The 25,850-nt window shown below is 44.9% G+C and overlaps 1 protein-coding gene across 1 annotated transcript; it reads right to left on the bottom strand.

Annotated features, from left to right (window-relative positions):
* Positions 1–7,266: 7,266 nt before the first annotated feature.
* TGDS (TDP-glucose 4,6-dehydratase) lies at positions 7,267–25,715 on the bottom strand. Its single transcript, XM_056862134.1, has 13 exons — positions 25,623–25,715; positions 23,876–24,015; positions 21,283–21,349; positions 20,280–20,348; positions 19,932–20,022; positions 17,852–17,994; positions 16,003–16,101; positions 14,580–14,639; positions 13,541–13,584; positions 12,225–12,390; positions 9,474–9,532; positions 8,440–8,537; positions 7,267–7,371 (listed from the first exon to the last, which is right to left on the bottom strand). Exons 1-13 carry the CDS (start codon positions 25,713–25,715, stop codon positions 7,286–7,288), a joined length of 1,215 nt encoding a protein of 404 aa, XP_056718112.1. The 3' UTR covers positions 7,267–7,285.
* Positions 25,716–25,850: the final 135 nt, after the last annotated feature.

The following is a 25,850-nucleotide window of genomic DNA, read 5'->3' as shown; positions in this document are numbered from 1 at the left end:
TTGGCAGCAGAGGATAGGACTCGCAATCATGGGTTTAAATTGTGGGTGGAAAGGTCCCGGCTGGATATTAGGAAAAAAAATTTCCACAAAGAGTTGTTTGACAGTGGAATTGGGCAAGATTGGGTAAAATCCAGCCTAATGTACACGTGGTGTAGTGGTTAAGAGTGGTGGTTTGGAGCAGTGGACTCTGATCTGGAGAACCGGGGTTGATTCCCCACTCCTCCACATGAGTGGTGGAGGCTAATCTGGTGAACCGGGTTGGTTTCCCCACTCCTACACACGAAGCCAGCTGGGTGACCTTGGGCTAGTCACAGCTCTCTCAGCCTCACCTACCTCACAGGGTATCTGTTGTGGGGAGGGGAAGAGAAGGTGATAGTAAGCCGGTTTGATTCTTCCTTAAGTGGTAGAGAAAGTCAGCATATAAAAACCATCCCTTCTTCTTCTTCTGGCCGCCAGGCTGTGTACAAACCTACATGAAATAATCACATGTCATCTAAGGATTTTTATATTGGTGGTTGGAGTTGCTGTTAGGAATCACATATACACCGTTATCCACGTCATATTGGGTTGTTGTTGGGGTTTTTTGACCCACAGAACAACAGCAGCATTGATTGCCCAAAACAAACATATATAATGGCAGCTTTACAAATTCAAACTTCTTTCCATAAGTCATAAGACTTCCCTGAATGATGGAATCACATGTTCATTGCATCCTAAAAGGTTAAACCTGAAAGCGACATGAAGTTCATCAGAACTATCCCATGCTCTGGGGGTGGGGGGAAGAGGAAGATACTCTAAACCCGCTCTGTGCATGTAATGCAAAAGAAAGCAAATTGTACTACATCAAGAGAAAGGAAAAGCACACACCAAATGCCATGGTGGGATCAGACCTCAGAATTCAGTAGGAAACTGTGTCATTGTTAGATTATGTGAGTGCATAAAGGTTAGATGTAGTAACTGCAACTCTGTGAGAAAAAATGGCAGATCATATAGTAGCCAGGTAATACCTCTAAAAGATGGTACAAAGAACTCAAGGTCACCAGCAAATTGGATCTATGTGAAATTTTCTCTCTGGGTGTAAGTACAGACCTTTTCCAATAGGATTGCCAGCTCTGAGTTGGGAAATACCTGGAGATTTTTGGGGCGGAGCCTGAGGAGGACGGGGTTTGGGGAGGGACTTCAATGCCACAGAGTCCAATTGCCAAAGCAGCCATTTTCTCCCGGTGATCTGATCTCTATCAGCTGGAGATCAATTGTAATAGCAGGAGATCTCCAGCTAGTACCTGGAGGTTGGCAACCCTATTTTTCAGAGATCTCTTGTTCTCACTGGGGCAACCTCTGATGAATGGGGAGGGCGAAACCCAAGTGGGAAAAGAAAACTTCCTGGAATCTCAATGGGACACTAGTGGAGTACCCAATTATAACCCTGCAAAAATTACAGGGGCTTTTCCTCATTATCAAAACGGTGTGCCTCAAAGGTATTTTGCATTTAATGTGGCTTTGAGATTCCCCAAAGGAGAATGGGCATTTCTTTGTTCCTTCTCGGTCCCATGTCTCATCCTGTTATCCAGTGAGTGTTTAGACATAAATTTCCTAAACAAATAAACCTACTCTTGCAAAAGTATTGTGCCACTAGCTAGAATAACAGAAGCCTGCAAGAAACATGTCTTTGCTGAATCAGCTGGCCCCAACAGATGGTAGAAAGTTCATGGATCTCTGTTTACCTGCAAATTGTAAATTGTATGTGCAGCTATGATACAGAGAGAGGTAGGGTTGCCAGCTCTGGGTTGAGAAATACCTGGAGATTTTGAAGCGGAGCCTGAGGAGGTGTTTGGAGAAGGGAGGGGCTTCAATGCCATAGAGTCCAATAACCAAAGAAGCCGTTTTTTCCAGGGAAACTGATCTCTATTGGATGGACATCAGTTGTAATAGCAGAGATCTCCAGCCACCACCTGGAGGTTGGCAACCCTAGAGAGAGGAGAAGTGATTCAGTTCTTCAATCACCCTTGTTTTCATTGATGGGCTCCCTGCACTGTAGTAGTAGTAATAGAACCATAGGATCATAGAGTTGAAAGGGACCACCAGGGTCATCTAGTCCAACCCCCTGCACAATGCAGGAAATTCACAACTACCTCCCCCATACCCCCCAGTGACCCCTACTTTTGTTGTTATCATCATCAACAACAACAACATTTTAGGAAATATAAAATGCAAAGCTAAAATAAGGGGGGGTGACAAAAAAAAAAACCTTAAACTATTTCTGTGTGTAAAGTGCCTTCAAGTCGCAGCCGACTTATGGCGACCCCTTTTGGGGGTTTTCATGGCAAGAGACTAACAGGTGGTTTGCCAGTGCCTTCCTCTGCACAGCAACCCTGGTATTCCTTGGTGGTCTCCCATCCAAATACTAACCAGGGCTGACCCTGTTTAGCTTCCGAGATCTTTTGCAAAAGACAAAAGAGACCCCCTCACCTCTGCAGGAGTATATCGTATACCTTGCAGCTGTGGAGAAGTTTACATTGGGACCACAAAACGCAGCATACAAACAAGGATAAAAGAACATGAAAGATACTGCAGACTTGGCCAACCTGAGAAATCAGCAGTGGCTGAACATGGACTGACACAAACAAGACACTGAAAGACTGGACAATTCTACCAACTATTTTGTCAGATTGCACAGAGAAGCCTTTGAAATTCATAAACATCAGCACAACTTTAACAGAAAAGAAGAGAGTTTAAGAATGAATAAGGCTTGGCTTCCTGCCCTGAAAAACCTCCAGACTAACAAAGGCTACAGTCAACAATAGCCATGTAGATTAGCTTTGGATTTCACACATTAACAGATCACTTCAGGATACAATGCTTCCATATTAACATACCACACCCTCATTAGTACATTATCTTGATACTTACAGGACAGTGATTAGCACATTACGTCTGCAGGACAGTACTCAGCTCAAACCCAACCCCTCTCTGACTCTTCCTACACACTTGACACTGAGAGACACTGTCCTTCGGTGTTGCTCCTCTGAAGATGCCTGCCACAGCTGCTGGCGAAACGTCAGGAAAGAAAATTCCAAGACCACGGTTACACAGCCCGGATAACCTACAAGAACCAATGAACTCTGACCGTGAAAGCCTTCGACAATAATCCATTAAACAGTATCCACTTTTCCACCAACAAGTCCATACAAATGAAAAGCGTTTCTTTGATCCTTACATTTTTTTTAAGTTAACTTTGTTAAGGAAGCTCTTTTCCAAATGGGATCCATCTAAACCTGAAACGGACCTGGGTTCTGATGTCTTCCAATTATTCACTGAAATTGCAATTAATAAATTTAATACTAATGGGGAGGGGGGGATGCATCGCTTGAAAACCTGTCAACACAATAGTGCAACCAGGCATGAGGTGGGCACTCTGTTGTGCGTGTCACCCGCTTTTCCTGGCTGGAGAGCCCCTATACACACTTGGGGGGGGGGGCTTGATGATGGATTCCTGCTGCCCCACCCACTTTCTGGAAATGCACCCCCCACCTTCCCAGGTTTGCAATATATGAAATGAAAGGCAAATTCAAGATAGGGTAGAGGAGTTGGGTATGGTTGCCAGAAATACCTGGAGATTTGGGAGATGGAGCCTCAGGAGGGGTGGGTTTGGAGAGGGGAGGGACTTCAATGCCATAGAGTCCAATTGCCAAAGTGACCATTTTCTCCAGGGGATCTGGACCTCTGTCACCTGGAGAGTGGTTGCAATAGCGGGAGATCTCCAGCTGCCACCTGGAGGTTGGCAACTCTAGGGAGAAGAGAGCCTGGATTGGAAAAGAGGAGAGCCCTGCTGACACATGAGGATCCCTATTTCCATGCCCCAAATCTCCAGATGCCTTATAACCCACACACAGCCTGTTGGGGGATCAGATCGAGGCATCTCTATGGAAAATTAGAGACCGGGAATAAAGAGCAGCTGCTGGAGAAGTCAGGTGCATTTGTGCAAACAGGCAGTCAGTTGCAAGCTTCGTTTCCCTGCCTCCCTCTTCCCTTTCCACCCCCAACCCTTTCCTAGGAAGCTGATTTTGCAACTCCAGGGGAGATTTTGTATATGTGTAAAGGGAGAGGTGAAGGAGTGAGATTCTGGCACCTTTCAGTGGGGCCCATGAAAGAAACAGGCACGATTCTCAAGTTACTACACTCTTCTTGCTGCAAGGTAGAATTTACATGGGGTAGCCTGGGAGAAAAAAACAACAACAACTTAGCAGGCTAAAGAAAATACTTTCTGCCGTTCAAACCAGGGACCTTTAGATCTTCAGTCTAACACTCTCCCAACTGAGCTATTTCGGCTGCTGGATCCCCTTCTGGGATCTCAGGGCAGAAAAATAGCTTTCAGATTGGCTTTTGTGTGGATGAAGTTTGCACCTTTTGCTTTCGAAAAGTTCGTGTTTTGAACATTGCTGTACTTTGAACAACTGCTCAGCCAGTTGCCTACTTGTTCTGTTAACATTACATGAACTGACTCTCCAATGAACAATGCAACCTCTGCTAAGAAGAAGCGAATTTAAGCAATTTATTTAAGCAACCCTCAAAATCTCCTGGGACTTTCTTAGTAATAACCATTGTTAAAGTTGATGCTTCCTTCAGAGAAAATTACTTCCTGCTGTATCAAGGTACCAGCTTCCTCTGGTGCATAGCTACAGGCAATCCTGTTTCTATTGGCATTAATAACCTGTTTTAATACATCTTTCACAAGAGATAATGAGAACCAGAATGTTTTTTGTGCAATAGAAAGGGGGGAATCACTGTAAAACAATCACTTCTACGTTGCAAGAAGAAACATGACAGGTAATTTCCAATCACTTCCCATGTTCCAATTAAAGGGGAAAATTATTCAAATGTCACATTGCCGTAATGAGCTTCGTCATGGAGTCTTTCGGCCGAAATTATCTAGGGTTTGTTGTTTAGGATCACTATATCCAACAGCAGGGTTGCCAACCTCCTGGTGGTAGCTGGAGATCTCCTGGGATCACAACTGATCTCCAGGTGGCAGAGATCAGTTCACCTAGAGAAAATGGCCACTTTGGAAGGTGGACTCTATGGCATCATACCCCAGTGAAGTCCCTCCCCAAACACCGCCCACCTCAGACTCTACCCTCAAAATCTCCAGGTATTTCCCATCCCAGAGCTGGCAACCCTAGAATAGAATAATAGAATCATAGAGTTGGAAGGGACCACCAGGGTCATCAAGTCCAACCCCCTGTACAATGCAGGCAATTCACAACTATCTCCCCCTCACACACACCCAGTGACCAGAAGATGGCCAAGATGCCCTCCCTCTCATGATCTGCCTAAGGTCATAGAATCAGCATGGCTGACAGATGGCCATCTAGCCTCTGCTTCAAAACCTCCAGGGAAGGAGAGCTAACCACCTCCCGAGGAAGCCTGTTCCACTGAGGAACCGCTCTGTTAGAAAGTTCTTTCTAATGTCTACGGAAACTCTTTTGATTTAATTTCAACCTGTTGGTTCTTGTCTGACCTTCTGGGGCAACAGAAAACAACTCCATGCCATCCTCTATGTGACAGCCCTTCAAGTACTTGAAAATGGTTATCATATCCCCTCTCAAGTCTTCTCCTCTTCAAGCTAAACATACCCAGCTCCTTCAACCTTTCCTCATAGGACTTGGTCTCCAGACCCCTCACCATCTTTGTTGCCCTCCTCTGGACACGTTCCAGCTCGTCTACATCTTTCTTAAATTGCAGTGTCCAAAACTGAACACAATACTCTAGGTGAGGTCTAACCAGAGCAAAGTAAAGCGATACCTTCATTTCACGTGATCTGGACACTATACCTCTCTATAGTGAAAATGAATTGTAGTTAGGAGCTGTTATTTTATATACCAAGTTTACCTTCCCTTTAATATAGTAAACTTATATGTTTTGTTAAGGAAACCAATGTGTCTTGAGTCTTTATGTGTGTGTTTAACCGATGATCCACAAGGTCACGATTTATTGCAGTCAATCTCAACAATTTTGGACTCCCACAATCCAAAGTATGTCTGTGAAAGCAGAGACTAACGATGAAGCAAGATGGCTTCTCATCAAAACAGTGCCGTTTGCAAGGTGAAGTCTAGGACGAGGCCAATCAGGCTGTGTCCTCCATGCCGGCTGTTGCTACGCTGGCACAGGGGAAAACAAGAGGAAGCACGGTAACCTCAAGAGAAGTGGCATGGCAAAGAAACCCACAAATGCGCCACTTAGCACCAACAGCAATGCACAAAACAATCAAGTCAGTTACTATACCACTGTCTCCTGGATACTCCACTTCAAATCTAGTTGAAAATCGAGGAGGAAAAAAAGGGCCAGTGAATACAGGCTCCATATTTAAGAGAATCTAAGTTTTATTCTTGTTTGCATAATTTCACACATTTCAGTGTTAAAAAAAACACTGATTACGTAGCAGTGTAGAATACTTAGGGGAGGGGCCATGCCTCAGTGGTAGAACCTCTGCTTGGCATGCAGAAGGTACCAGGTTCAACCCCTGGCATCTCCAGTTCAAGGGACTAGGCAAGTAGGTGATGTGAAGGACCTCCACCTGAGACCCTGAAGAGCCGCTGCCAGTCGGAGTAGACAATACTGACTTTGATGGATCGAGGACCTGGTTCAGTATAAGGCAGCTTCATGTGTTCTTGTGAAACAGATAAAAAGCCATTTGTCCTGGAAAACCAGTAAAGAACTCTGCTCTTTTTGTGGCTATACAAATCCGGGAACAGAAAGAACTAGAAAGGATTGTCTAGAACATCCTTTTTTTAAAAAAATAACACGTTTAAAACAAAATAGCTGTACTAAAATGTACACTTGACAAAAATGGCTTTGATTCCAATTTTTAATTAAAAAATACTTTAGAGCTTCAATACTGCATTAGAATACCCCCCAGGACAGACTCCTGTGGTATGCAAAAAATTGTCAGCTTGCTTATGGAATATGAGATATGTTTATCTTCTCCCTTCTTTTTCCTTTCTGTATTCCCCATTATAAAATGAAAATAAAAATATATTCAAAAAAGAAAAATACTGCATTAGAATGATGATGAAATTAAAATGGTCCCTAACGGTACCAAGGTTTCCCAAAGTCCTTTCTATTGTCCTTCTTGATAGTGTCGATGCTTGACATTTTATATATCCTGAAGATGTGCCATCTTCACATTTACCGCTTCAGTAGAGTCCTCCCACCCGATAACACTGTCGCCTTTAGAGGTAGAATGGTTTCCTTCATGTTCTTCCTTCAAGCTTCACCGCGCAATGAGTCATCCCGATTCTTCCACGACAGGATAAGGCTCCAGAGCTCTCTCTGCATTCTTCCAGTTGTGGAAGTTCTCTTGATACCATTCAACTAGCGTGAGAAAAGGAAAGGAAACGCTTAGGGCTGTTTAGCTTGGAAAGGAGGCGGTTAAAGGGAGATGTGATAGAGGTCTATAAAATTATGCATGGTATGGAGTGGACAGGGAGAAGCTTTTCTCCCTCTCTCGTAATGCCAGAATGCGGGGTCATCTGCTGAAGCTGGAGGGTGAGAGATTCAAAACTGATAAAAGGAAATATTCCTTCACACAATGCATAGTTAAACTGTGGAACTCCCTGCCCCAGGAGTGCTGATGGCTGCCAACTTGGAAGGCTTTAAGAGGGGGGTGGACATGTTCATGGAGGAGAGAGCTATCCGTGTCTACTAGTCAAAATGGATACTAGTCATGATGCATATCTATTCTATACAAGATCATATGAGCATGCCTATTATATTAGGAGCTTTGGAACACAGGCAGGATGGTGCTGCTGCAGTCATCTTGTCTGTGGGCTTCCTAGCGGCACCTGGTTGGCCATTGTGTGAACAGACTGCTGGACTGAATGAGCCTTGGTCTGATCCAGCAAGCCTTTTCTTTATGTTCTTATGTTAACTTCTTATGGCACTGGACATGCTTGTGGTGATTGGGTTCCACAAAACAAACATTAACCTGAAATCTGAATCCTGTATCGGCCGTTTCCAAACTAACCGATGAACTTTATGGAGCATTTAGAGTTAACACTGGAAACTGCACACATGGATTTACAGATTTACCAGCTGCAATAAGTAAGCACCGTGTTCAGACAAAAAAAAAGTTAGCCAACTATCCTCTGCCGACCGGAACCAATGAAATACAGAATTAAGAGAGGTTATATTGTTAGGAATGGCTGTTCTGTAATACAGGCAATCCAGATTATGTTTGACTAGTTTTTTCCCCAGCATACACCACTTAACACCTTCCATCTCATTAAGAGTCACATTTATATTTGCAGGTAATTGGAGGGGGAGGATAACTTTTACGTAGCTTGCTTTGAAATCTCCAGCTGCCCGCTCCTACGAAAGGCGCTGCTCAAACCCACTCCTCAAAATAACCCCTCCCACCAATACATTGGCAGCATCACCTACTTGTCTTCTTTATTCCTTCCTTCCAAGGTACTTTAGGTCTCCAGCCCAAGCTGTGCATTTTTCCAGAGTTCATCGGATACCCCAAGTCATTCGTGGGTCTTCAAATGAAGAGCGAGAAAAAAAGACGACAAGCTTTAAATTGCGAACCACCTAAAGTAATCCACGTGCGATTTGGGAAGAAAACTTCCTAAGTGCAAACACGAGTTCAGAGCTTTCAAATCCCCCTTCCTCTGCAGTGGTCCGTCTGTTGATACCCTCCCCTCCTCTGACCTCTTTAGCAAATGTACCGAACCAGCATTTATGTCACAAACGTGATTTGTGCACACAAGCCACTAAAAGGTCTCCCGTCTCCGACTAGATGGCTAGTGCTCCTGAACCCCATGAGAACAACAGAAGTCAGTCACCACGCATAACTGGGCACACCCAGCACATATCTGCACTGCAGCATTTGGCCAGCAACATATGGCTCAAACCGGGGGAATCAAACCTGGTTCTCCAAATTAGAGTCCACCACTCGTACCCACTACACTACGCTGGCACTACACATGTTGAGAGGCGATGCTCAACATTTCTCTTTAGTTTCACAGTGGATTGCTTATTTTTGAGTCTTGGGGCAAGACGGTAATTTTCTGAGAAACCATGGGGGATCGGGAGGACTGGGATGGAAGGCTACGGAAAGAGGTTAGGAGCTATCGCAAGTAGAAACCTCTCTCAAGGGGAGAAGGATTGTGAAAGAGAAAGAATCAAGCAGCCACAGCTGTTTCTAAAAGTTATTATGATCCCTAGGCCCCAATAATAAATTTCCAGATGTTCATTCACAGCTATATACTGTACTGAGCTCTTTGTATATGTCTGCCATTGGGACACTCATGCAGCGTGAATACAAAAAGAATATAAAAATGTAGTAAGAAATCAGACAACATCAGGCAAACTAAAATCACATCTCTAATCTAGTGGCACACAGGAATAATTTATACAACTGCTGAAGAGTAAGACAAAACAAAAATTATTCGTAGTACTCGTTACTATCCTACCTGTCTTTAACATAATCCATCCAACATTCTGTTTCGGATTCTGAACTAGTATTCTTTATCTGTCAATCAGAAAAGAACCAGGGAACGTTACCAGGGAACAATTTTAATACAAGGCAAGCATTTCTATCCCAGTTTGTGCCCCCACATTTCTTGTGTACAACTGTGAACAGCCGTTAAATGGGTTTACACGGGTTAACTAAGCTATCGACACATTCTACACAGTCCATTTCATACCATATGTTCTCTTAACATAAATTTGCACACTGCTGACAAATAAATATGTACCCAGTCCAGATTACCAAGAGCTTTTACTCAAAGGAACATACAATGGCAGGTGAATTCTGCTAAATGCACAGAAGTAATTATTTACTTATTTAGCAACAATTTTTATCTCACCCTTCTTTCAGGGAGCTCCTTCATTTTAGTCTTATAACAACCACCATGTGGGGGTGTGGTGTGTGTGTTAAGTGCCGTCATGTTGCTTCTGACTCATGGCGACCCTATGAACGAAAGTCCTCCAAAATGTCCTATCTTTGACAGCCTTGCTCAGATCTTGCAAATTGAAGGCTGTGGCTTCCTTTGTTGAGTCAATCCATCTCTTGTTGGGTCTTCCTCTTTTCCTGCTTCCCTCAACTTTTCCTAGCATGACTGTCTTTTCCAGTGACTCTTGTATTTTGGTCACGTCATGATGAGATGACAATAGCCTCAGTTTAGTCATTTTAGCTTCTAGGGTCAGTTCAGGCTTGATTTGATCTATAACCCACTGATTTGTTTTTTTGGCAGTGAGGGGTAGGGTTGGAGATTTGAAGTCTAGGATAAACTTTCCCCCAAAGACTTTTTTCCAGGTTTCCCAACAGAAAAAAACTGGGAAATTTTTTGAGAACGCTGAAAAAATGGCAGCGGCTAGCGGATGGGAACTCCCCTGGCCTGCTCTGAATCATGACACTGGCCGCTAGTTTATTTCTGAGCCCAATTCAAGGGGCTGGTTAGGACCTTTCAAGCTTTTGGTGGCCTGAGACCCACATATCTGAAGGACCGCCTCTTCCTTTAGGTCAACAAAGAGAAATAAAAAGACCGCTCCAGTAACAGGAGATAAAAATAAGGCCAAGGCCAATGGTGCAAAATAGGTAATCTCAAGGACGAATAAGCTCTGGCAGATTCCCCTGAAGAAACCTCTTCAGTGAAATGAAACACGTAGGGAAATTCTATTCTGAGTAATACATTTTCAACCTATTTTTCACCATTGGCCTTTTTATCTTCCCTTATGTTCCCATTTGCCATCCACAGTCCTCAGAGTTCTACTGAAGGGCTATACTAAAGGCAGCCCGCCTGGCATCATACAGAGCCAGGACCGGATTTACGTATAAGCTAAACAAGCTATAGCTTAGGGCCCCACTCTCTTGGGGCCCCCAAAAAAATTTAAAGAAAAAAAACCTGGATGTACATTTCCAAAATATAAGATAAAAAACAAATAAAATAAAACCTACATGCAGCAACAGTGTTTTGTGTTGTGTAGGCTCCTATAATGTAAGTAATGGGCCCCACCTGCTCTACTTCTTCTTAATTGTATTTCAGTTCAACAATTACTTTGATAAAATACATATTTTGTTAAGTACAAATCGCTTTAGATACCTATTAGGTCCATAAATTACCATATAGCATGCACTCAACACAAAAAACAGCAACAATTTGTTGTTGACAAAGGACAGCTGGACATATAAAGGGCCCCATTACCTTCAATAGCTTAGGGCCTCATCAAACCTAAATCTGGCCCTGTACAGAGCCCTTGCCATTTCCACCGTAGCTCCCACTTTCCCATTGTAGCTCCCCGTTAAGAGCCCAGCTCCCCCCCCCCCAAAAGGCCTTGCAGTGCCTCCTGGCAATATATAGAGGCAGACTCCCCCATACTTCCTCAGAGAGCCCGTTCCACAAAGGGTTCTCTGAGGAGGTATGGGGGGGTGTCTGCCCCTATATATTGCCAGGAGGCACTGCAAGGCCATTTTTTTTTGGGGGGGGGGGCTGGGCTCTTAATGGGGTTTCAGCTTCAGGCATTTTCTTAAGAGTCTCTCTCGTGTGCAGTTTGGGTTTGGAATTATAACCTGCCTTGAGCTGCAAAGGAGAGGAAGAGTTTCTTTTCACTCCGGTCTTTTTTATGCATGGCTGTTTCACTCACCGTCACCCCTCTGACGACTTCGGGTCTTTGGATTATGCATGCCGTTTCCGACCGTCAGCAGTCGCCTCGCACTCCCCCTGTGTTTCCCTGGGTTTTGCCCATGTTTTCAAATTAGAGATAAAACAGGTCCCGCAAAACACAGGTAAACGCAGAGGGAGAGCGAGGCGACCTCTGACGGTCAGAACAGCATGCAAAGTCCAAATAAAGACCCAAAGTCGTCGGAGGGGTGACGGCGAGTGAAACATCCATGCATAAAAGACCTCTGATCCAAAAATGCTCGCAGCAGAAATTTACGCTGTGCCATTACAGGCGAGTCTTACAGCAATTCCTCTGCTGCTACTAACACAATTCCTTGGTGCAATTCCTTATACAGGCAGAACCCCCTCTCTAGATTCAGTTTCATATTTCCAATGCAACATTCTACCCGAGAGGAAAAAAAACATTCTGTGACCAGAAGGTGCCTTCTGAATGCAGAAAAGCACCTAAGGATTCAACCCACTGTTCCCGCCCCGTTATAGTTCATAATGTAGTATTTATTGGTATTCAATCACCAATTGCCAATTCTATTTATTACTCACTAGATGGATTAATTCCTTGGCAAGCTGTGTCACAGACAGCTCAAAACTGGTCCCAATGTTATAGATTTCACCCGGCTGTCCTTTCTTCATCACAGTAAGAAATGCTTCTGCTACGTCACTGGCATAAAGGAAATGCCTCCTCTGAAGTCCTGAACCATGAATGCAACTAAAGAAAGAAAGAAAGATGAGATTCTTTCAATATGATTTAAGGGGGGGAGGAACAGGGGAACTGTTTTAACATTCTAGTTTGACTTGCAAGATCACAAACTGTCAAAATGAAAAGAGCACGAGTCCAGTAGCCCCTTAAAGACTAACAAAATTTCTGCTGAATCACAACTACTAATGAAGCTCAAGACAATGCATTCTCCTGGATTGAATAGAGATCTGGGATTCCTGTCTCATTACCAATGCTATTTTCTCCATGCCTACTACCCCTCGGCATATAACACCTAATCCAATCATGCCTGTTAATGACATTTAGAAGAGCTGGTTTTTATATGCTGACTTTTTCTACCACTTAAGGGAGACTCAAACCGGCTTACAATCACCTTCCCTTCCCCTTCCCACAACAGACACCCTGTGAGATAGGTAGGCCTGAGAGCTCTAACAGAGTTGTGACTAGCCCAAGATCACCCAGCTGGCTTCGTGTGTAGGAGTGGGGAAACAAATCCAGTTCACCAGTTTAGCCTCCGCTGCTCATGTGGAGGAGTGGGGAATCAAACCCGGTTTTGCAGATCAGAGTCCACCGCTCCAAACCACCACTCTTAACCACTACACCAAACTGACTTTACTTGCTTTTGACATTTACATTGCCATTGTGTGTCTAATTCACTCTTCTCTACTTAAGGATAGATGGGATCACATTCTAGCAGTATCAGAAGTGAGCTGTGGCTCACAAAAGCTCATACCATATGAGAAATTTTGTTAGTCTTTAAGGTACTACTGGACTCTTGCTCTTTTCTACTGCTACAGACAGACTAACACGGCTACCCATCGTGATCTATTGCCAAATGAAATTCATAGCAGGAGAGATAACATGTTGATTCTGTGGCTACAGCGGAGCTGGCGTCGCATCAGAGAAAGTGCGGAGATCCGGGAGGTCTCACCACTGGCATGGATTTGCTAGGAGTATGACCTCTGCAGTTATCAGAATATTCAGATGTGTGACCTTTTAGCATGCGGAAGTTATCAGGATTTCAGCTGTTGTCATTTGAGCAAATAGATTTTTTTTGGTCATAGTGTTGAATTTAATTGTAGCGTTGTCTCGTTTTGCCAAATATTTTTTTCCCTTAAAAGAACACAATGCTGATACATACCATTTTCTGTTCTGTTGCAAAAGGGAAATAAACTTCGGAATAACCTAAGAAGAATTAAAAACAAAACAAGAGAAAGAATGTTTGTTCATTCAGACTGTCTCAGGAAAACACGTCCACAAATTTTCTCATTTTAAAAAGGCAATGCAAAATGTGCAGAGTGGCTTGGATCCAGCGATGCGCGAGCAGAAATGTAAACAGACTTACAGCCCATTCTTGAGCCTCAAGGACGAAAGTCCTTAGGAGGCCGGGATGAGGCTGCGCTGGCGTTCGTTCCCCGTGCTGGCGCCCGTGCCACTTACGCCATCCACGGTGGCACGGACGCCAGTGAGGGAACCCGGATGTCATTCTCCTGGTGCTGCCGCAGCAGCGCCACCCAGGGATGCCGGCTGGGCCTTCTACTGGCATTCCACCGGTGCAAAGCCCCGTGCAGGTATCCCGGGGGGCATTCCTGAGGTATGCCAGGGGCGGAGCTGCCAGTAGGCAGCTTCCTGACCCCTTTTGCCCCGGGTACGCCAACAGAGAGAACAGCATTGCTGTGCTAGCTTTTTGCTGGCGCAGCCTCGCTGTTTTCAGTGGGGCAAAAAAGCTAGGTAGTTAGGCACACAAACAGCAATGAGGGATCTTTGACAAAGCGGCAAGGTGTCTCTGCAAACTTGGAAAGAACAAGGAGAACCCAGATATAATGTCATCAGCAACAAAATTTAACAAGAGGATTCATACAAAGATCTGGGCTGGAAAAATGGCTACACCAATGGGACAAGATAGCCAGCGTGGTGTAGTGGTTAGGTGTGTCAGACCAGGACCTGGGAGACCCAGGTTCGAATCCCCACTTGTGCCATGGAAGTCTGCTGAGCGTCCAAGGGCCAGTCACACACTCTCAGCCTGACCTACCTACAGGGTTGTTGTGAGGATAAAATGGGGGATAGGAGGATGTAAGCTGCTTTGGGTCCCCACTGGGAAGAAAGGTGGGATATAAATGAAGTAAATGACTGTACAAAGTCTTACCAGTACTACCAGGAAGTTCTTACATCAAACTTACTTTTTCTGGGAACTGGTGGGGTCCATAAACGTTGCTGCTCCGCGTTATGACCACTGGAAACTTTAAAACGGACAGCGAAAGTCTCAAAATAAGAATAACCAATGAGAATAGCCATAAAAAGCTTACACTGTTCTCCTGCAGAGTAAGCAGGGCTCTTAACACATCTTGAGAGAGTATCAGTCAAACATCGAAAAACATTTGGCAGAAGGATCTAGACTTCGGGTTTCAATTCCATAATGTCGTACAATAGTAAGCCTGGTTTTCCCAAAATGTGCACAAACTGGATCATCGGGGAGGGGCCATGGCTCAGTGGTAGAGCCTCTGCTTGGCATGCAGAAGGTCCCAGGTTCAATCCCCAGCACCTCCATTTAAAGGGACTAGGCAAGTAGGTGATGTGAAAGACCTCTACCTGAGGGAGGGGCTGTGGCTCAGCGGTAGAGCATCTACTTGACATGCAGAAGGTCCCAGGTTCAATCCCCTGCATCTCCAGTTAAAGGGACTAGGCGAGTAGGTGATGCGAAAGACCTCCGCCTGAGACCCTGGAAAGCCGCTGCCGGTCTGAGTAGACAATGCTGACTTTGATTGACCAAGGGTCTGGTTCAGTATAAGGCAGCTTTATGTGATCCTGACTCCCTGAGAAGTGTTTTCATCCAGCAGTCTGTCCTCCCCCTACAGTTTTTAGGCACTCTTATCTGGTCTGCGCAACTGAACAAGTGTAATTTGTCTGTCAGGCCCAGCAGCAACCACATGTGTTTCTCTGGCAAGAACTGCCTGCTTCCAACACGGAACAGCAGAAACGTGGCAATAAGAACATAAGAAAGGCCACGCTGGATCAGATCAAGGCCCATCCAGTCCAGCAGTCTGTTTGCACAGTGGCCAACCAGATGCCTCTAGGAAGCCCACAAGCAAGACGACTGCAGCAGCATCCTGCCTGAGTTCCACAGCACCTAATATAATGGGCATGCTCCCCTGGAGAAAATATGTATGCATCATGACTAGTATTCATTTTGACTAGTGGCCACGGATAGCCCTCTCCTCCATGAACATGTCCTCTCCCCTCTTCAGGCCTTCCAAGTTGGCAGCCATCACCACATCCTGGGGCAGGGAGTCCCACAATTTAACTATGTGTTGTATGAAGAAATAGACAAAAGAGAAACGATACTGTCAGATCTTACACACAGGGAGAACTACCACTTACTTGTAACTCGGTAATATCAATTTTATGCAAGTCCACCAAAAAGTTAAAACGTATGTTATTTAAACCTTCAAAATGAAAGCACAAAAAAGTGCAAAATAGGATGGTCTTGACAGGATGAATCACCATTTTCAGTGGCTTTTAGTCGTAATTATCTAGTCATGCTAGATATTTTTAGAAATCTGGACGACAACAGTAGCTCAAAGTTCAAGGCCTGCTTCCTCTTACCTGGTACCTTTCCCAATAAGACTGGACAAAGCATTCAGCGGCTGCCTTAGATGTTGCGTAAGGGTTTGTGGGCTGTTTAGGTGATGATTCATCAAATTCCTAGAAAAACAAAAGTTGGTTATAACTTCCTTTTTTTCTTTTTGGAGTTTTGAAACTTTCTTAAGGTTTGGCTGCAAATAAGGGTACGCACACGAGATGGGAGATACGGTCGTATAACTATTGAAAGAGCGGCACATTTGATGATGACTATTGACGGTTACATACTGATAACTACACTGCCCTGACTTACTCAGCCTAGCCCAACCTCGTCAGAACTTGAAAACTAAGCAGGGTCAGCCCTGGTTAGAGGAGAAGGAGGAGAAGAAGAGTGGGTTTTTATATGACGACTTTCTCTACCACTTAAGGCAGAATCAAACTGGCTTACAATCACCTTCCCTTCCCCACAACAGACCCTGTGAGGTAGGTAGGGCTGAGAGAGCTCTAAGAGAACAGTGACTAGTCCAAGGTCACCCAGCTGGCATGTGTAGGACTGGGGAAACAAATCCAGTTCACCAGATTAGCCTCCGCCGCTCATGTGGAGGAGTGGAGAATCAAACCCGGTTCTCCAGATCAGAGTCCACCGCTCCAAACTACCACTCTTAACCACTACACCACGCTGGCTCCCTTTGGATGGTAGACCACCACGGAAGTTCAGGGTTCAGCATTACAAGTGCTATTATAAGTAACTTAGTATATCCCATGCCTTGCAAATGTTGATTAGTTATGCCATGCCTCTATATTTTTTCCTAATTGAATCTGTTTATATTTCAGTGATACTTTCTTAGGTCTGACTTTAGCGTAATCCTACTTAGCCTTTGTACAAAACAGCTGGGAGTTGACTAATTGCTCTTTTTACTGGAAGTAGTTTTAAACTGACCTATCATTGTTAACACCTTAACCTGGATAGCCCCGGCTAGCCCAGTCTCATCAGATCCCAAAAGCTAAGCAGGGTCACCCCTGGCTAGTACTTTGGATGGTCAACCCCCAAGGAAGTTCAGGCAGAGGCAGGCAATGGCAAACCACCCCTGAACATGTCTTACCTTGAAAACCCTACAAGGTCGCCATAAATCGGCTGCAACTTGACAACACTTTCCACCACCAACTATACTAGCCAGTTGGGGAGGGGCTGTGACTCGGTGGTAGAGCATCTGCTTGGCATGCAGAAGGTCCCAGGTTCCATCCCCGGCATCTCCAGTTAAAGGGACTAGGCAAGTAGGTGATGTGAAAGACCTGAGACCCTGCAGAGCCACTGCCGGTCTGAGTAGACAATACTGACTTTGATGGACCAAGGGTCTGATTCAGTAGAAGGCAGCTTCATGTGTTCATGTATTCATTAATGATCTCCAGATAATACTGAATCATACTGTACATACACACACATACCCTCTACTTGAGGATTTATTTTTTCTATAGCATGTCAGTTCAGTAGTTCTTAGCCCTCACTCAGCAGCTAGACAGAAAATATTTGTTCTATTTAGCAACACAAGTGAAGTATTTTATTGAGAGAGTCTTGAGAAGATACCAAAGGTCTGAGAACATTCGGTGCCCTTTAAAGCTAACAGGAACAAAGTCAGCTTCTGGCTAGATTTGAACCAGGACATTCTTTCAGTGCAGTATTACCTTAGTTCCTCCAGCATCTTCCATACCCACTCCTTGAAGACAAAATTCTTAGTGTGCTTCAGAAAAGAGATGCCCATTTTTATAAGCCGTGCCATGGAAAATCAAAAAGTAACCTGCTTCTATTCATACATAGTTATCATAAAACTGTTAACCTTGACATAAAAAGCCTCATGTGATAAGTCAAGCTTACCTTATCACAGCTTCCGCCATAAACTTCATCCGTGCTAACATATACAAACTTCTCCACATGGGCCTCGTAAGCAGCCCCAACCAGAACGCAAGTTCCATAAACGTTAACGTAGCCAAATTCAAGTTTGTGCCAGAATGAAAGATCTAAATTTTAGGAACAATTTTTTTTAAAGAAAACAAGGTTTCAGCTCAGGTATTGAGAGCAATCGAGAACCATCGTCACAGTTCAGTAAACGCCCCCTCTGAACTTGGGCATGCTCATTGGGAGTTCTTCGGAAAAATAAACAACACCCCTCCCCATTGCTCTGCCTACTCTACCCACAAAACACTGCTTCAGAAATGGTTTCTGAAACTCCAGGCTTAAAAAGTAGTTTGCCACATAGAATGGATACAGGGAGAAGCAATTTCTGCTCCCGTCACAAAACAATCAGAAGGCCCATGGTGTTCACAGAACTGAGCTGTACAGTTTTCCTACAGAGTAGTATGTAAAGATTTATGGGAAGTGTGCTTTTCTCCCATCCATCTTGTACAGAAGCTCTCCTCTTTTATGGACAGGTCTGACCCCGCCACATTGAGCCAGCATGACTACTGTAACATGCTTTGTATGTGGCTGCCCTTGGAGACAACTTGGAAGCTTCCACTGGTGGAAAATACTGTCACACGCTTGATAACAGGCGCCAGACGTTTTGAACAAATCCAGCCAATTCTTGCCCTACAATCCAACATAAGAATTACTCCACTCTAAGCCCACTGAGGTCAATGGGCTAAGACTGGAGTATCTCTGCACTAGACTGCATTGCCAGTCAGTTACTCTGGTAGCAACTGCCATCAGTCAGCAATGCTGATTCTATGACCTTGGGCAGATCATGAGAGGGAGGACACCTTGGCCATCTTCTGGGCATGGAGTAGGGGTCACTGGGGGTGTGTCGGGGGGAGGTAGTTGTGAATTTCCTGCATTGTGCAGGGGGTTGGACTAGATCAGAGGTCTCAAAACTGCGGCTCCAGAGCCGCATGTGGCTCTTTGGCCCGTTGAGTGCGGCTCTCCGAACTTGGTTCGGAGCCCCTGCTCTTGTGCCTGCTTGCGCCGGCAGCCGGGCTGCGGAGCCGGCGCGCCTGAGAGAGAGAGAGCGGGCAAGCAGGCGCGCTGTCTCCCCCACCCTGCCGTGGAGAATGGCCAGGTCCCCCTTTCCCTTGCCCTCAATGGTTGGGAGTCTAAAGCCTCCCCTCCCCTCTAGCCGTGCAATTGCTGGGCGGGCGGCTCGGCAGTTCCTGGCCCCCCCTCCGCCTATCAGCTGTTGGGCGGGGCGGGCTTTCTTTGGTAGACCTGGCCTCTGGCTGAGTCCCATTGGGAGGCCATGTCTACCCACTGGCTTTCTTGGCGGTAGACCTGGACTCCGAGGAGGGGGAAAAGTCCCCCTTCAGAGGCCAGGTCTACCCATTGGCTTCTATGGGCCTCCGGAGGCCAGGTCTACTGCCAAGAAAGCCAGGTCTACCAATAGGCTTTTATGGCGGTAGACCAGGCCTCCAGACGAGGACTCCGGACGGGGAGGGGGAAATGGCAGGGACTTACAATTTAATTTTTATCAATAAATAAGATCACTATTAAGTATGATATCAAGTTTTATTCAGTGTACCTATAGTTTAATTAAGACTTAAAACTTTAATTAAAGTTTATTAAGTTAATAAACAGTGTACCTACCTATATAGTTTAAGTTTAAGAAATTTGGCTCTCAAGAGAAATCTCAATCGTTGTACTGTTGATATTTGGCTCTTTTGACTAATGAGTTTGCCGACCCCTGGACTAGATGACCCTGGTGATCCCTTCCAACTCTACGATACTATGATTCTATGATCTCACCTACACATGAGCTTTACACATGATGATGGAGCTTTATGAACCAAGAACTGCTAGAATGATGGTCAACAATCACAGATGAATACCTTTCAACATTATATATCGCATATCTGATATACAGGGCAAAAAGGTTATTCTCTTCCCGCCCACAATAAGCAAAAACTCTTCAAGAATATTTTATTGCTTATACCATATGCCCAGGGACAGGTATAGTTGCAACACTCACCTACATGTGTCTGCGCTGCAAAATGTAATACTATATCAATTTTTTCAGTCTCAAACAGTGTTTTTATAAAGTTGTGGTGACAGACATCCCCCTAAAAAATAAGCAAAGGAAAAAGGCACATTAGCAGCCAATAACAGCTTTCAGATGAATGCCCACTCTTCAATTGTGTTAAATATTATATTCCATTTTTTTAAGTTGCAGTAAGAGTGATATATACATATTTGAACTTGAGGGAAATGGCTGTTAATTTTGAATAAAACTGTGGCACTATTTAACGAAATCAACACTTAGTTCTAAAAACAGCAACTTCTAAAACTACAATATGTTCCCCAATAAAAATCAACTTACCTGGATGAATTTGTAGTTTGGTTTCCCAGAAATTATCTCAAGATTCTTTAAACTTGCACAGTAGTCCAGCTTAACAAACAAAGCACATACGGTAAATACAAGAGTCTGCTTGTCTGCAAAACAATTGCTCCAAACCACCAAAAGATTCACACTCAGGAGCACTTTCTACAGACCTAGCCAATGCAGATTCAAAACTACATTTACATGTATATTATTCTCATGCAACTTGATCATTCCAGCATCGCTGGGTGGAGATATCCATCTACATACATCAGTGTTGTCCAGGATTACCAGCCTGACTAGTGCTACTTCAGGGCCACAGAGTTCAAGCAGCAACACGTAGCCTTATTTTACAGCACATCAGATAATTTAGAAACAGAATGATACAGCAGCCCACTAGCAAAGTCACCAGGCTTAATCTGATCTAGAACCCACTGATCTGGCAGTCCATGGTATCTGTGAAACTATCCTCCCACACCACATTTCAAATGAATCAACTCTCTTCCTGTCAGCTTTCTTCATTGTTATAAGCTATAGATAAAATGAAAATCAAGGAATTAGCAATGCAAACATAAGCAGCTTTCCATTGAAATCAATGATCCCAATGGGTAGCCACGTTAGTCTGTTACTAGCAGTAGGAAAGAGTGGGAGTCCAGTAGCACCTTAAAGACTAACAAAATTTCTGGCAGGGTATGAGCTTTCCTGAGCCACAGCTCACTTCTTCAGATCCTCAGAATGGTGTAACTGTTTCGAATTACACTGTAAATTATAGTACGACCGTTAGCATTCCAATGGCACAGTAATGACTTAGTACTGTATCTCTTTAGTTGTAAGCAAATAAAGTCTTTGGTTAGATGTTGCTAGTCTTCAGGAGGAGGGATCACTTTAACAGCATAACATGTTTATAAGTTGCATGTATGAACAAATTTACATCAAACCAAGATCTGAAGCCTAGTAAAAAATTACAACTAATATTTGATAGGCGTCGCTTAAAAGGTCTTACCTTATCCAGATTAATAATCATATAGTTTGGATAGTTTTCCACAAGAGAAACCACCACATGAGATGCGCTGCAGGTTTTGAAAAAAATAAAATAAACAGATTTGAACCACAGATAACATTGGCGATTTCATTAGCATTTCCAACAACTAATTTTAGAAGGCTTAACCAAGGTCTAACAATTAATCAGTGCTTTAATACAAATGCATTTTATTACTGTTACCATAAACAGATTTGACCCTGGTGTTGTTGAGCCAATAGCCACACACCAAGGGGGTGAAAAGTATCATTACTGTAGGACAGAGCTGCCAAATACCCATTTTGGTTTGTTGGGTTATTGGATTTTTCCAACATGGCCTGCACCAACAGAGGTGTGTTTCTGTACACGCTCACTTTCTCTTGTGCGCACACACACATACATAGAGCTCTCCTGCTTCTCTTATTTTTGCAGTTTTAATCTGGCAAGACCAATTGCCTTTTGGGGTCACCAGACTGCCCCTATGGTGGCCTTTCCAGTTGGTCAGACTAGATGGAAATATAGACCAGGTCACAAGAAAGGATTAGCAGCTAGAAAATAATGCAGGAGAAATGGATGACAAGTCATCAGCGGCAACTGAAAAGCACACCCCTGTGCCGGACGCACTCACCTGAGCTCTTTGCAAAAAGTATTCAAAGCACAGATGTGACACCAGCAACAATGATGACACACAAGCAAAACCTTTTGCAGAATGGGTCATTCTTAACTGGGCCAATTTGTTGTCTGTTTTAAATCTCTCACTTTACAAAACCAAAAAAGCAATAGCACCCCCACAGTACAGAACTACAAACTCCACAGCCAAGAGATGCTGAAGGAGAGAGGAATTCTTAATTATCTTAGCAAAACTGGGAACTCCTCACATGTCACAAGTCTTACTTTGTGATTTCGATATTTTTCCTTATTAGATTTTTACACGACAGTTTACCCTCTGCTTCCTACATTTCATGGCTCCTTTATCCTACTTTTTTTTCTTTTTTTCCACACCTCCTACATAAAGCACTGGCACAAGACCCCAGCCCACAAGAAGAAGAAGAGTTCATACCCTGCTTTGCTCTACCATTAAGGAGTCTCAAACCGGCTTACAATCGCCTTCCCTTTGGGTGAAAACGCATGGGAGGTTTATGCCTTGGATTTGCCGTTCTCTAGATGCACATTTCCCCCCATCTGAATTCTCAAAACTATGAATGGGGGATTGTTATTTATTTATTTATTTTGGTTTTTTTAGAATTTGGCTGGGGTGGAAATCTGTATTTAGAGACTGAAACCCAAGGCAAAACCTCCCGTGCATTTTTGCCCAACAAGAGATGGATGGACTCAATTAAGGAAGCCACAGCCTTCAATTTGCAAGATCTGAGCAAGGCTGTCAAAGATAGGACATTTTGGAGGACTTTGATTCATAGGGTCACCATGAGTTGGAACCGACTTTTTTTTTTAAAAAAAAAAATTATTTTCTTAAGTCACATACAGTTTCAATATTGTCATCTTCAGAGTTACATAAAATAAAACAGTTTCAAACTAATCAGCCTAATCAGTATTGACTTTTTCTGACCCCCTCTCCCCTCCTCTATCATATTAATATCTATATAATCCCCTCTGTATTTGTTTTCTAATTCATTGTATCCTTTCGATAAACTACATATTATCATCCTATATACTTTAATTATTAAATACTTCATCCTTTCAACATCAATTGAATTAGATTACCATAGCCTTTAACATTTCCCAGAGTTGGAACCGACTTGACGGCATGTAACACACACACACATTAAGAACATGCCTGATTATTTCAAATGTAACCCGAGAAATGACTTGCTTTCACTCCACAATCATACCTCTGCAATCCTGTAACTCTTGAAGGTCAACTGTATCAGCTATTCATTTACTTATTCATTTAAATATTTTGGAGGACTTTGATTCATAGGGTTGCCATGAGTTGGAACCGAATTGACGGCATGTAACGCACACACACATTAAGAACATGCCTATTTATTTCAAATGTAACCCGAGAAATGACTTGCTTTCACTCCACAATCATGCCTCTGCAACCCTGTAACTCACTGTATCAGCTATTCATTTACTTATTCATTTAAATATTTTGGAGGACTTTGATTCATAGGGTCGCCATGAGTTGGAACCGACTTGACGGCATGTAACACACACACACACATTAAGAACATGCCTATTTATTTCAAACGCAACCCGAGAAATGACTTGCTTCCACTCCACAATCATGCCTCTGCAACCCTGTAACTCTTGAAGGTCAACTGTATCCGCTATTTATTTGCTTATTTTGGAGGACTATCATTCCTAGGGTCGCCATGAGTCGGAAGCGACTTGAGGGCACTCAACACACACACTCCCCACAACAGACAAGAGCATCCTACGAGACGCCAGGAAGAACAGGGTTCCCAGGGTTCCAGGTGCGCCCTGTCCCTTTAACGGGGCTCTCCAGCGCGCGGAGGCCGACTGGAGCGCATCTGTCCTCTCTTAAAGGGGCAGGGCGCTTTCCCTTGGCCGAGCAGGCACCGCCCGAGCGCCTCGCCCCTGCCCCCCCCCTTACATGAACCCGGCGCCGCCGGTCACCAGCACCCGCTTGCAGAAGCCCCGGCCTGCCCCGGCTCCGGACATGGCCCCAGAGAGGACGGCCGGGCTCCCCTCCCAGGCATCGCTGCCTCGCCCAGCCTGCCGTGCGGGGCGGCTCTTCGGAAGCAAGCCCGGGAAGCGCCTCTAGGGCTGCAGCCGTCGCCGTGCTTGCAGCGCCGCGCCCGGCTCCCCGTCGCAGCTGCGAGGAGGGGGGGGGAGAGGCCAGCGCCAAGCCAAAAGGGATTTCCCTGCAGCTGTGCAATCATGAAGATGATGCCCAGCGGGCAGCCGTGCTAGTCTGTCTGCAGTAGTAGAAAAGGGCAGGAGTCCAGTCGCACCTCCAAGACTAACAAGAATATTTTCTGGTAGGGTGTGAGCTTTCCTGAGCCACAGCTCACTTCTTCAGATCTGAAATAGAAAAGGGCCAGAGTCCAGTAGCACTTTAAAGACTCACAACAATATTTTCTGGTAGGGTAGGAGCTTTCCTGTGAGCCACAGCTCACTTCTTCAGATCCTCAGAATGGTTTCACTTTCACATCCTTTCACATCACCTACCTGCCTAGTACCTGAATTACAGTTGATATTCAAACTAAAGTCAATGCATTTACCTGGGCTGAATAAAGACCTTGCATTCATGGCTCATGACCAGTGCTGATTTCTCCACACCCATCTCTCCCCTGGACATCACAGGCTCTTCTGCAGACCACACCTAATCCCATCACGCCTGCTATTCACATTTACATACTAATGCTTGTCTGAATTCACTCTCCTCTACTTAAAGGCAGATGGATTCACATTCTAGCTGTATCTGAAGAAGTGAGCTGTGGCTCACGAAAGCTCACACCCTGCCAGAAAATGTTTTTGTCAGTCTTTAAGGTGCTCCTGGACTCTGGCCCTTTTCTACAATAACATTATTGCTCATTAACTCATAATTCACAGTCATTATTCATAACTGCACACAAACTCTGTTCTGCATGCCCACCCCTTTGCTCTGAATTAACAGCTCTGCATTTAAGGTCTAGAAGAACAGGCCTGCCTATGTATACTTCTGGTTGCAGACGTTAGAGCTGTGTCGCTGATCGACAATAATATTATTATTCATTAACTCATAATTCACAGTCATTATTCATAACTGCACACGAGCTCTGTAATAGGTTTGCATGCACCACGTTATATTTAGGGCAGCCCGGGCCACATCCCCCCACCCACCCCTTTGCTCAGAATTAACAGCTCCGCATTTAAGGTCTAGAAGAGCATGCCAGTCTATGTATACCTCTGGCTGCTGACGTTAGAGCTGTGTTGCTGATCGACAATAACATTATTCCCAGTGGGTAGCCGTGTTAGTCTGTCTGCAGGGGTAGAAAAGGGCCAGAGTCCAGTCGCACCTGAAAGACTAACAACAATATTTTCTGGTAGGGTGCACGCTTTCGTGAGCCACAGAATCTGGCTGGGGGGAAATGTGCATTTGGAGAGCGGCCAATCCGAGGCATTAACCTCCCGGGCGTCGGCGCCCTATTCACTCCCGCGCGCTCTCCCCACTCAACCGGAAGACGCCTACCGGGAACCGGAAGTCTAAGTGGCAAAGCAAGCGGCTCTTTCATAACTCTTTGCTCGCTCCGTCTCCTCCCCTTCTCCTGCCGCGACGTCACGACCCCGCCCTCCCGCTTTCCACGCCCCCTCCTCCGACGTCAAAGGTTCCTTCCCCCTAGCAACGGTCACGTCACGCCGAACGGCATAACGGCCGGATTAAACGGTGGCGTCCGCTTAGTCCCGCCTCCTCCGCAGGCCCCGCCCGCCGCCTGTCGGAACGCGCCCATTGGCTAGGCGTCTGCTCAGCGCCCCTTGCCATTGGCGGCCCGTTGCGTCCCTTCCTGTCCGGCGGAGCTGTGGACGTGGTAGGGATGGGGCGGCTGCTGTGGGTCGCCTGCCTGGCCCTGTGGGGCAGCGCCTGG

The sequence above is a fragment of the Euleptes europaea genome, chromosome 16, assembly GCF_029931775.1.
Source record: "Euleptes europaea isolate rEulEur1 chromosome 16, rEulEur1.hap1, whole genome shotgun sequence".
Taxonomy (NCBI): domain Eukaryota; kingdom Metazoa; phylum Chordata; class Lepidosauria; order Squamata; family Sphaerodactylidae; genus Euleptes; species Euleptes europaea.
The sequence above is the reverse complement of the archived record's forward strand: the minus strand, read 5'-3'. Positions and strand labels throughout refer to the sequence as shown.

Bases quoted from the DNA above. Each gene is read 5' to 3' on its own strand.
- TGDS (XM_056862134.1), bottom strand. From the start codon at position 25,715: ATGGGCGCGTTCCGACAGGCGGCGGGCGGGGCCTGCGGAGGAGGCGGG. The intron at 14,640-16,002 runs GTAAGAGGAAGC...TCCGTTTTAAAG, and splicing joins CTTATTGGGAAAGGTACCAG to TTTCCAGTGGTCATAACGCG. The intron at 8,538-9,473 runs GTAGGATAGTAA...CTTCATTTGAAG, and splicing joins ATGGATTATGTTAAAGACAG to ACCCACGAATGACTTGGGGT.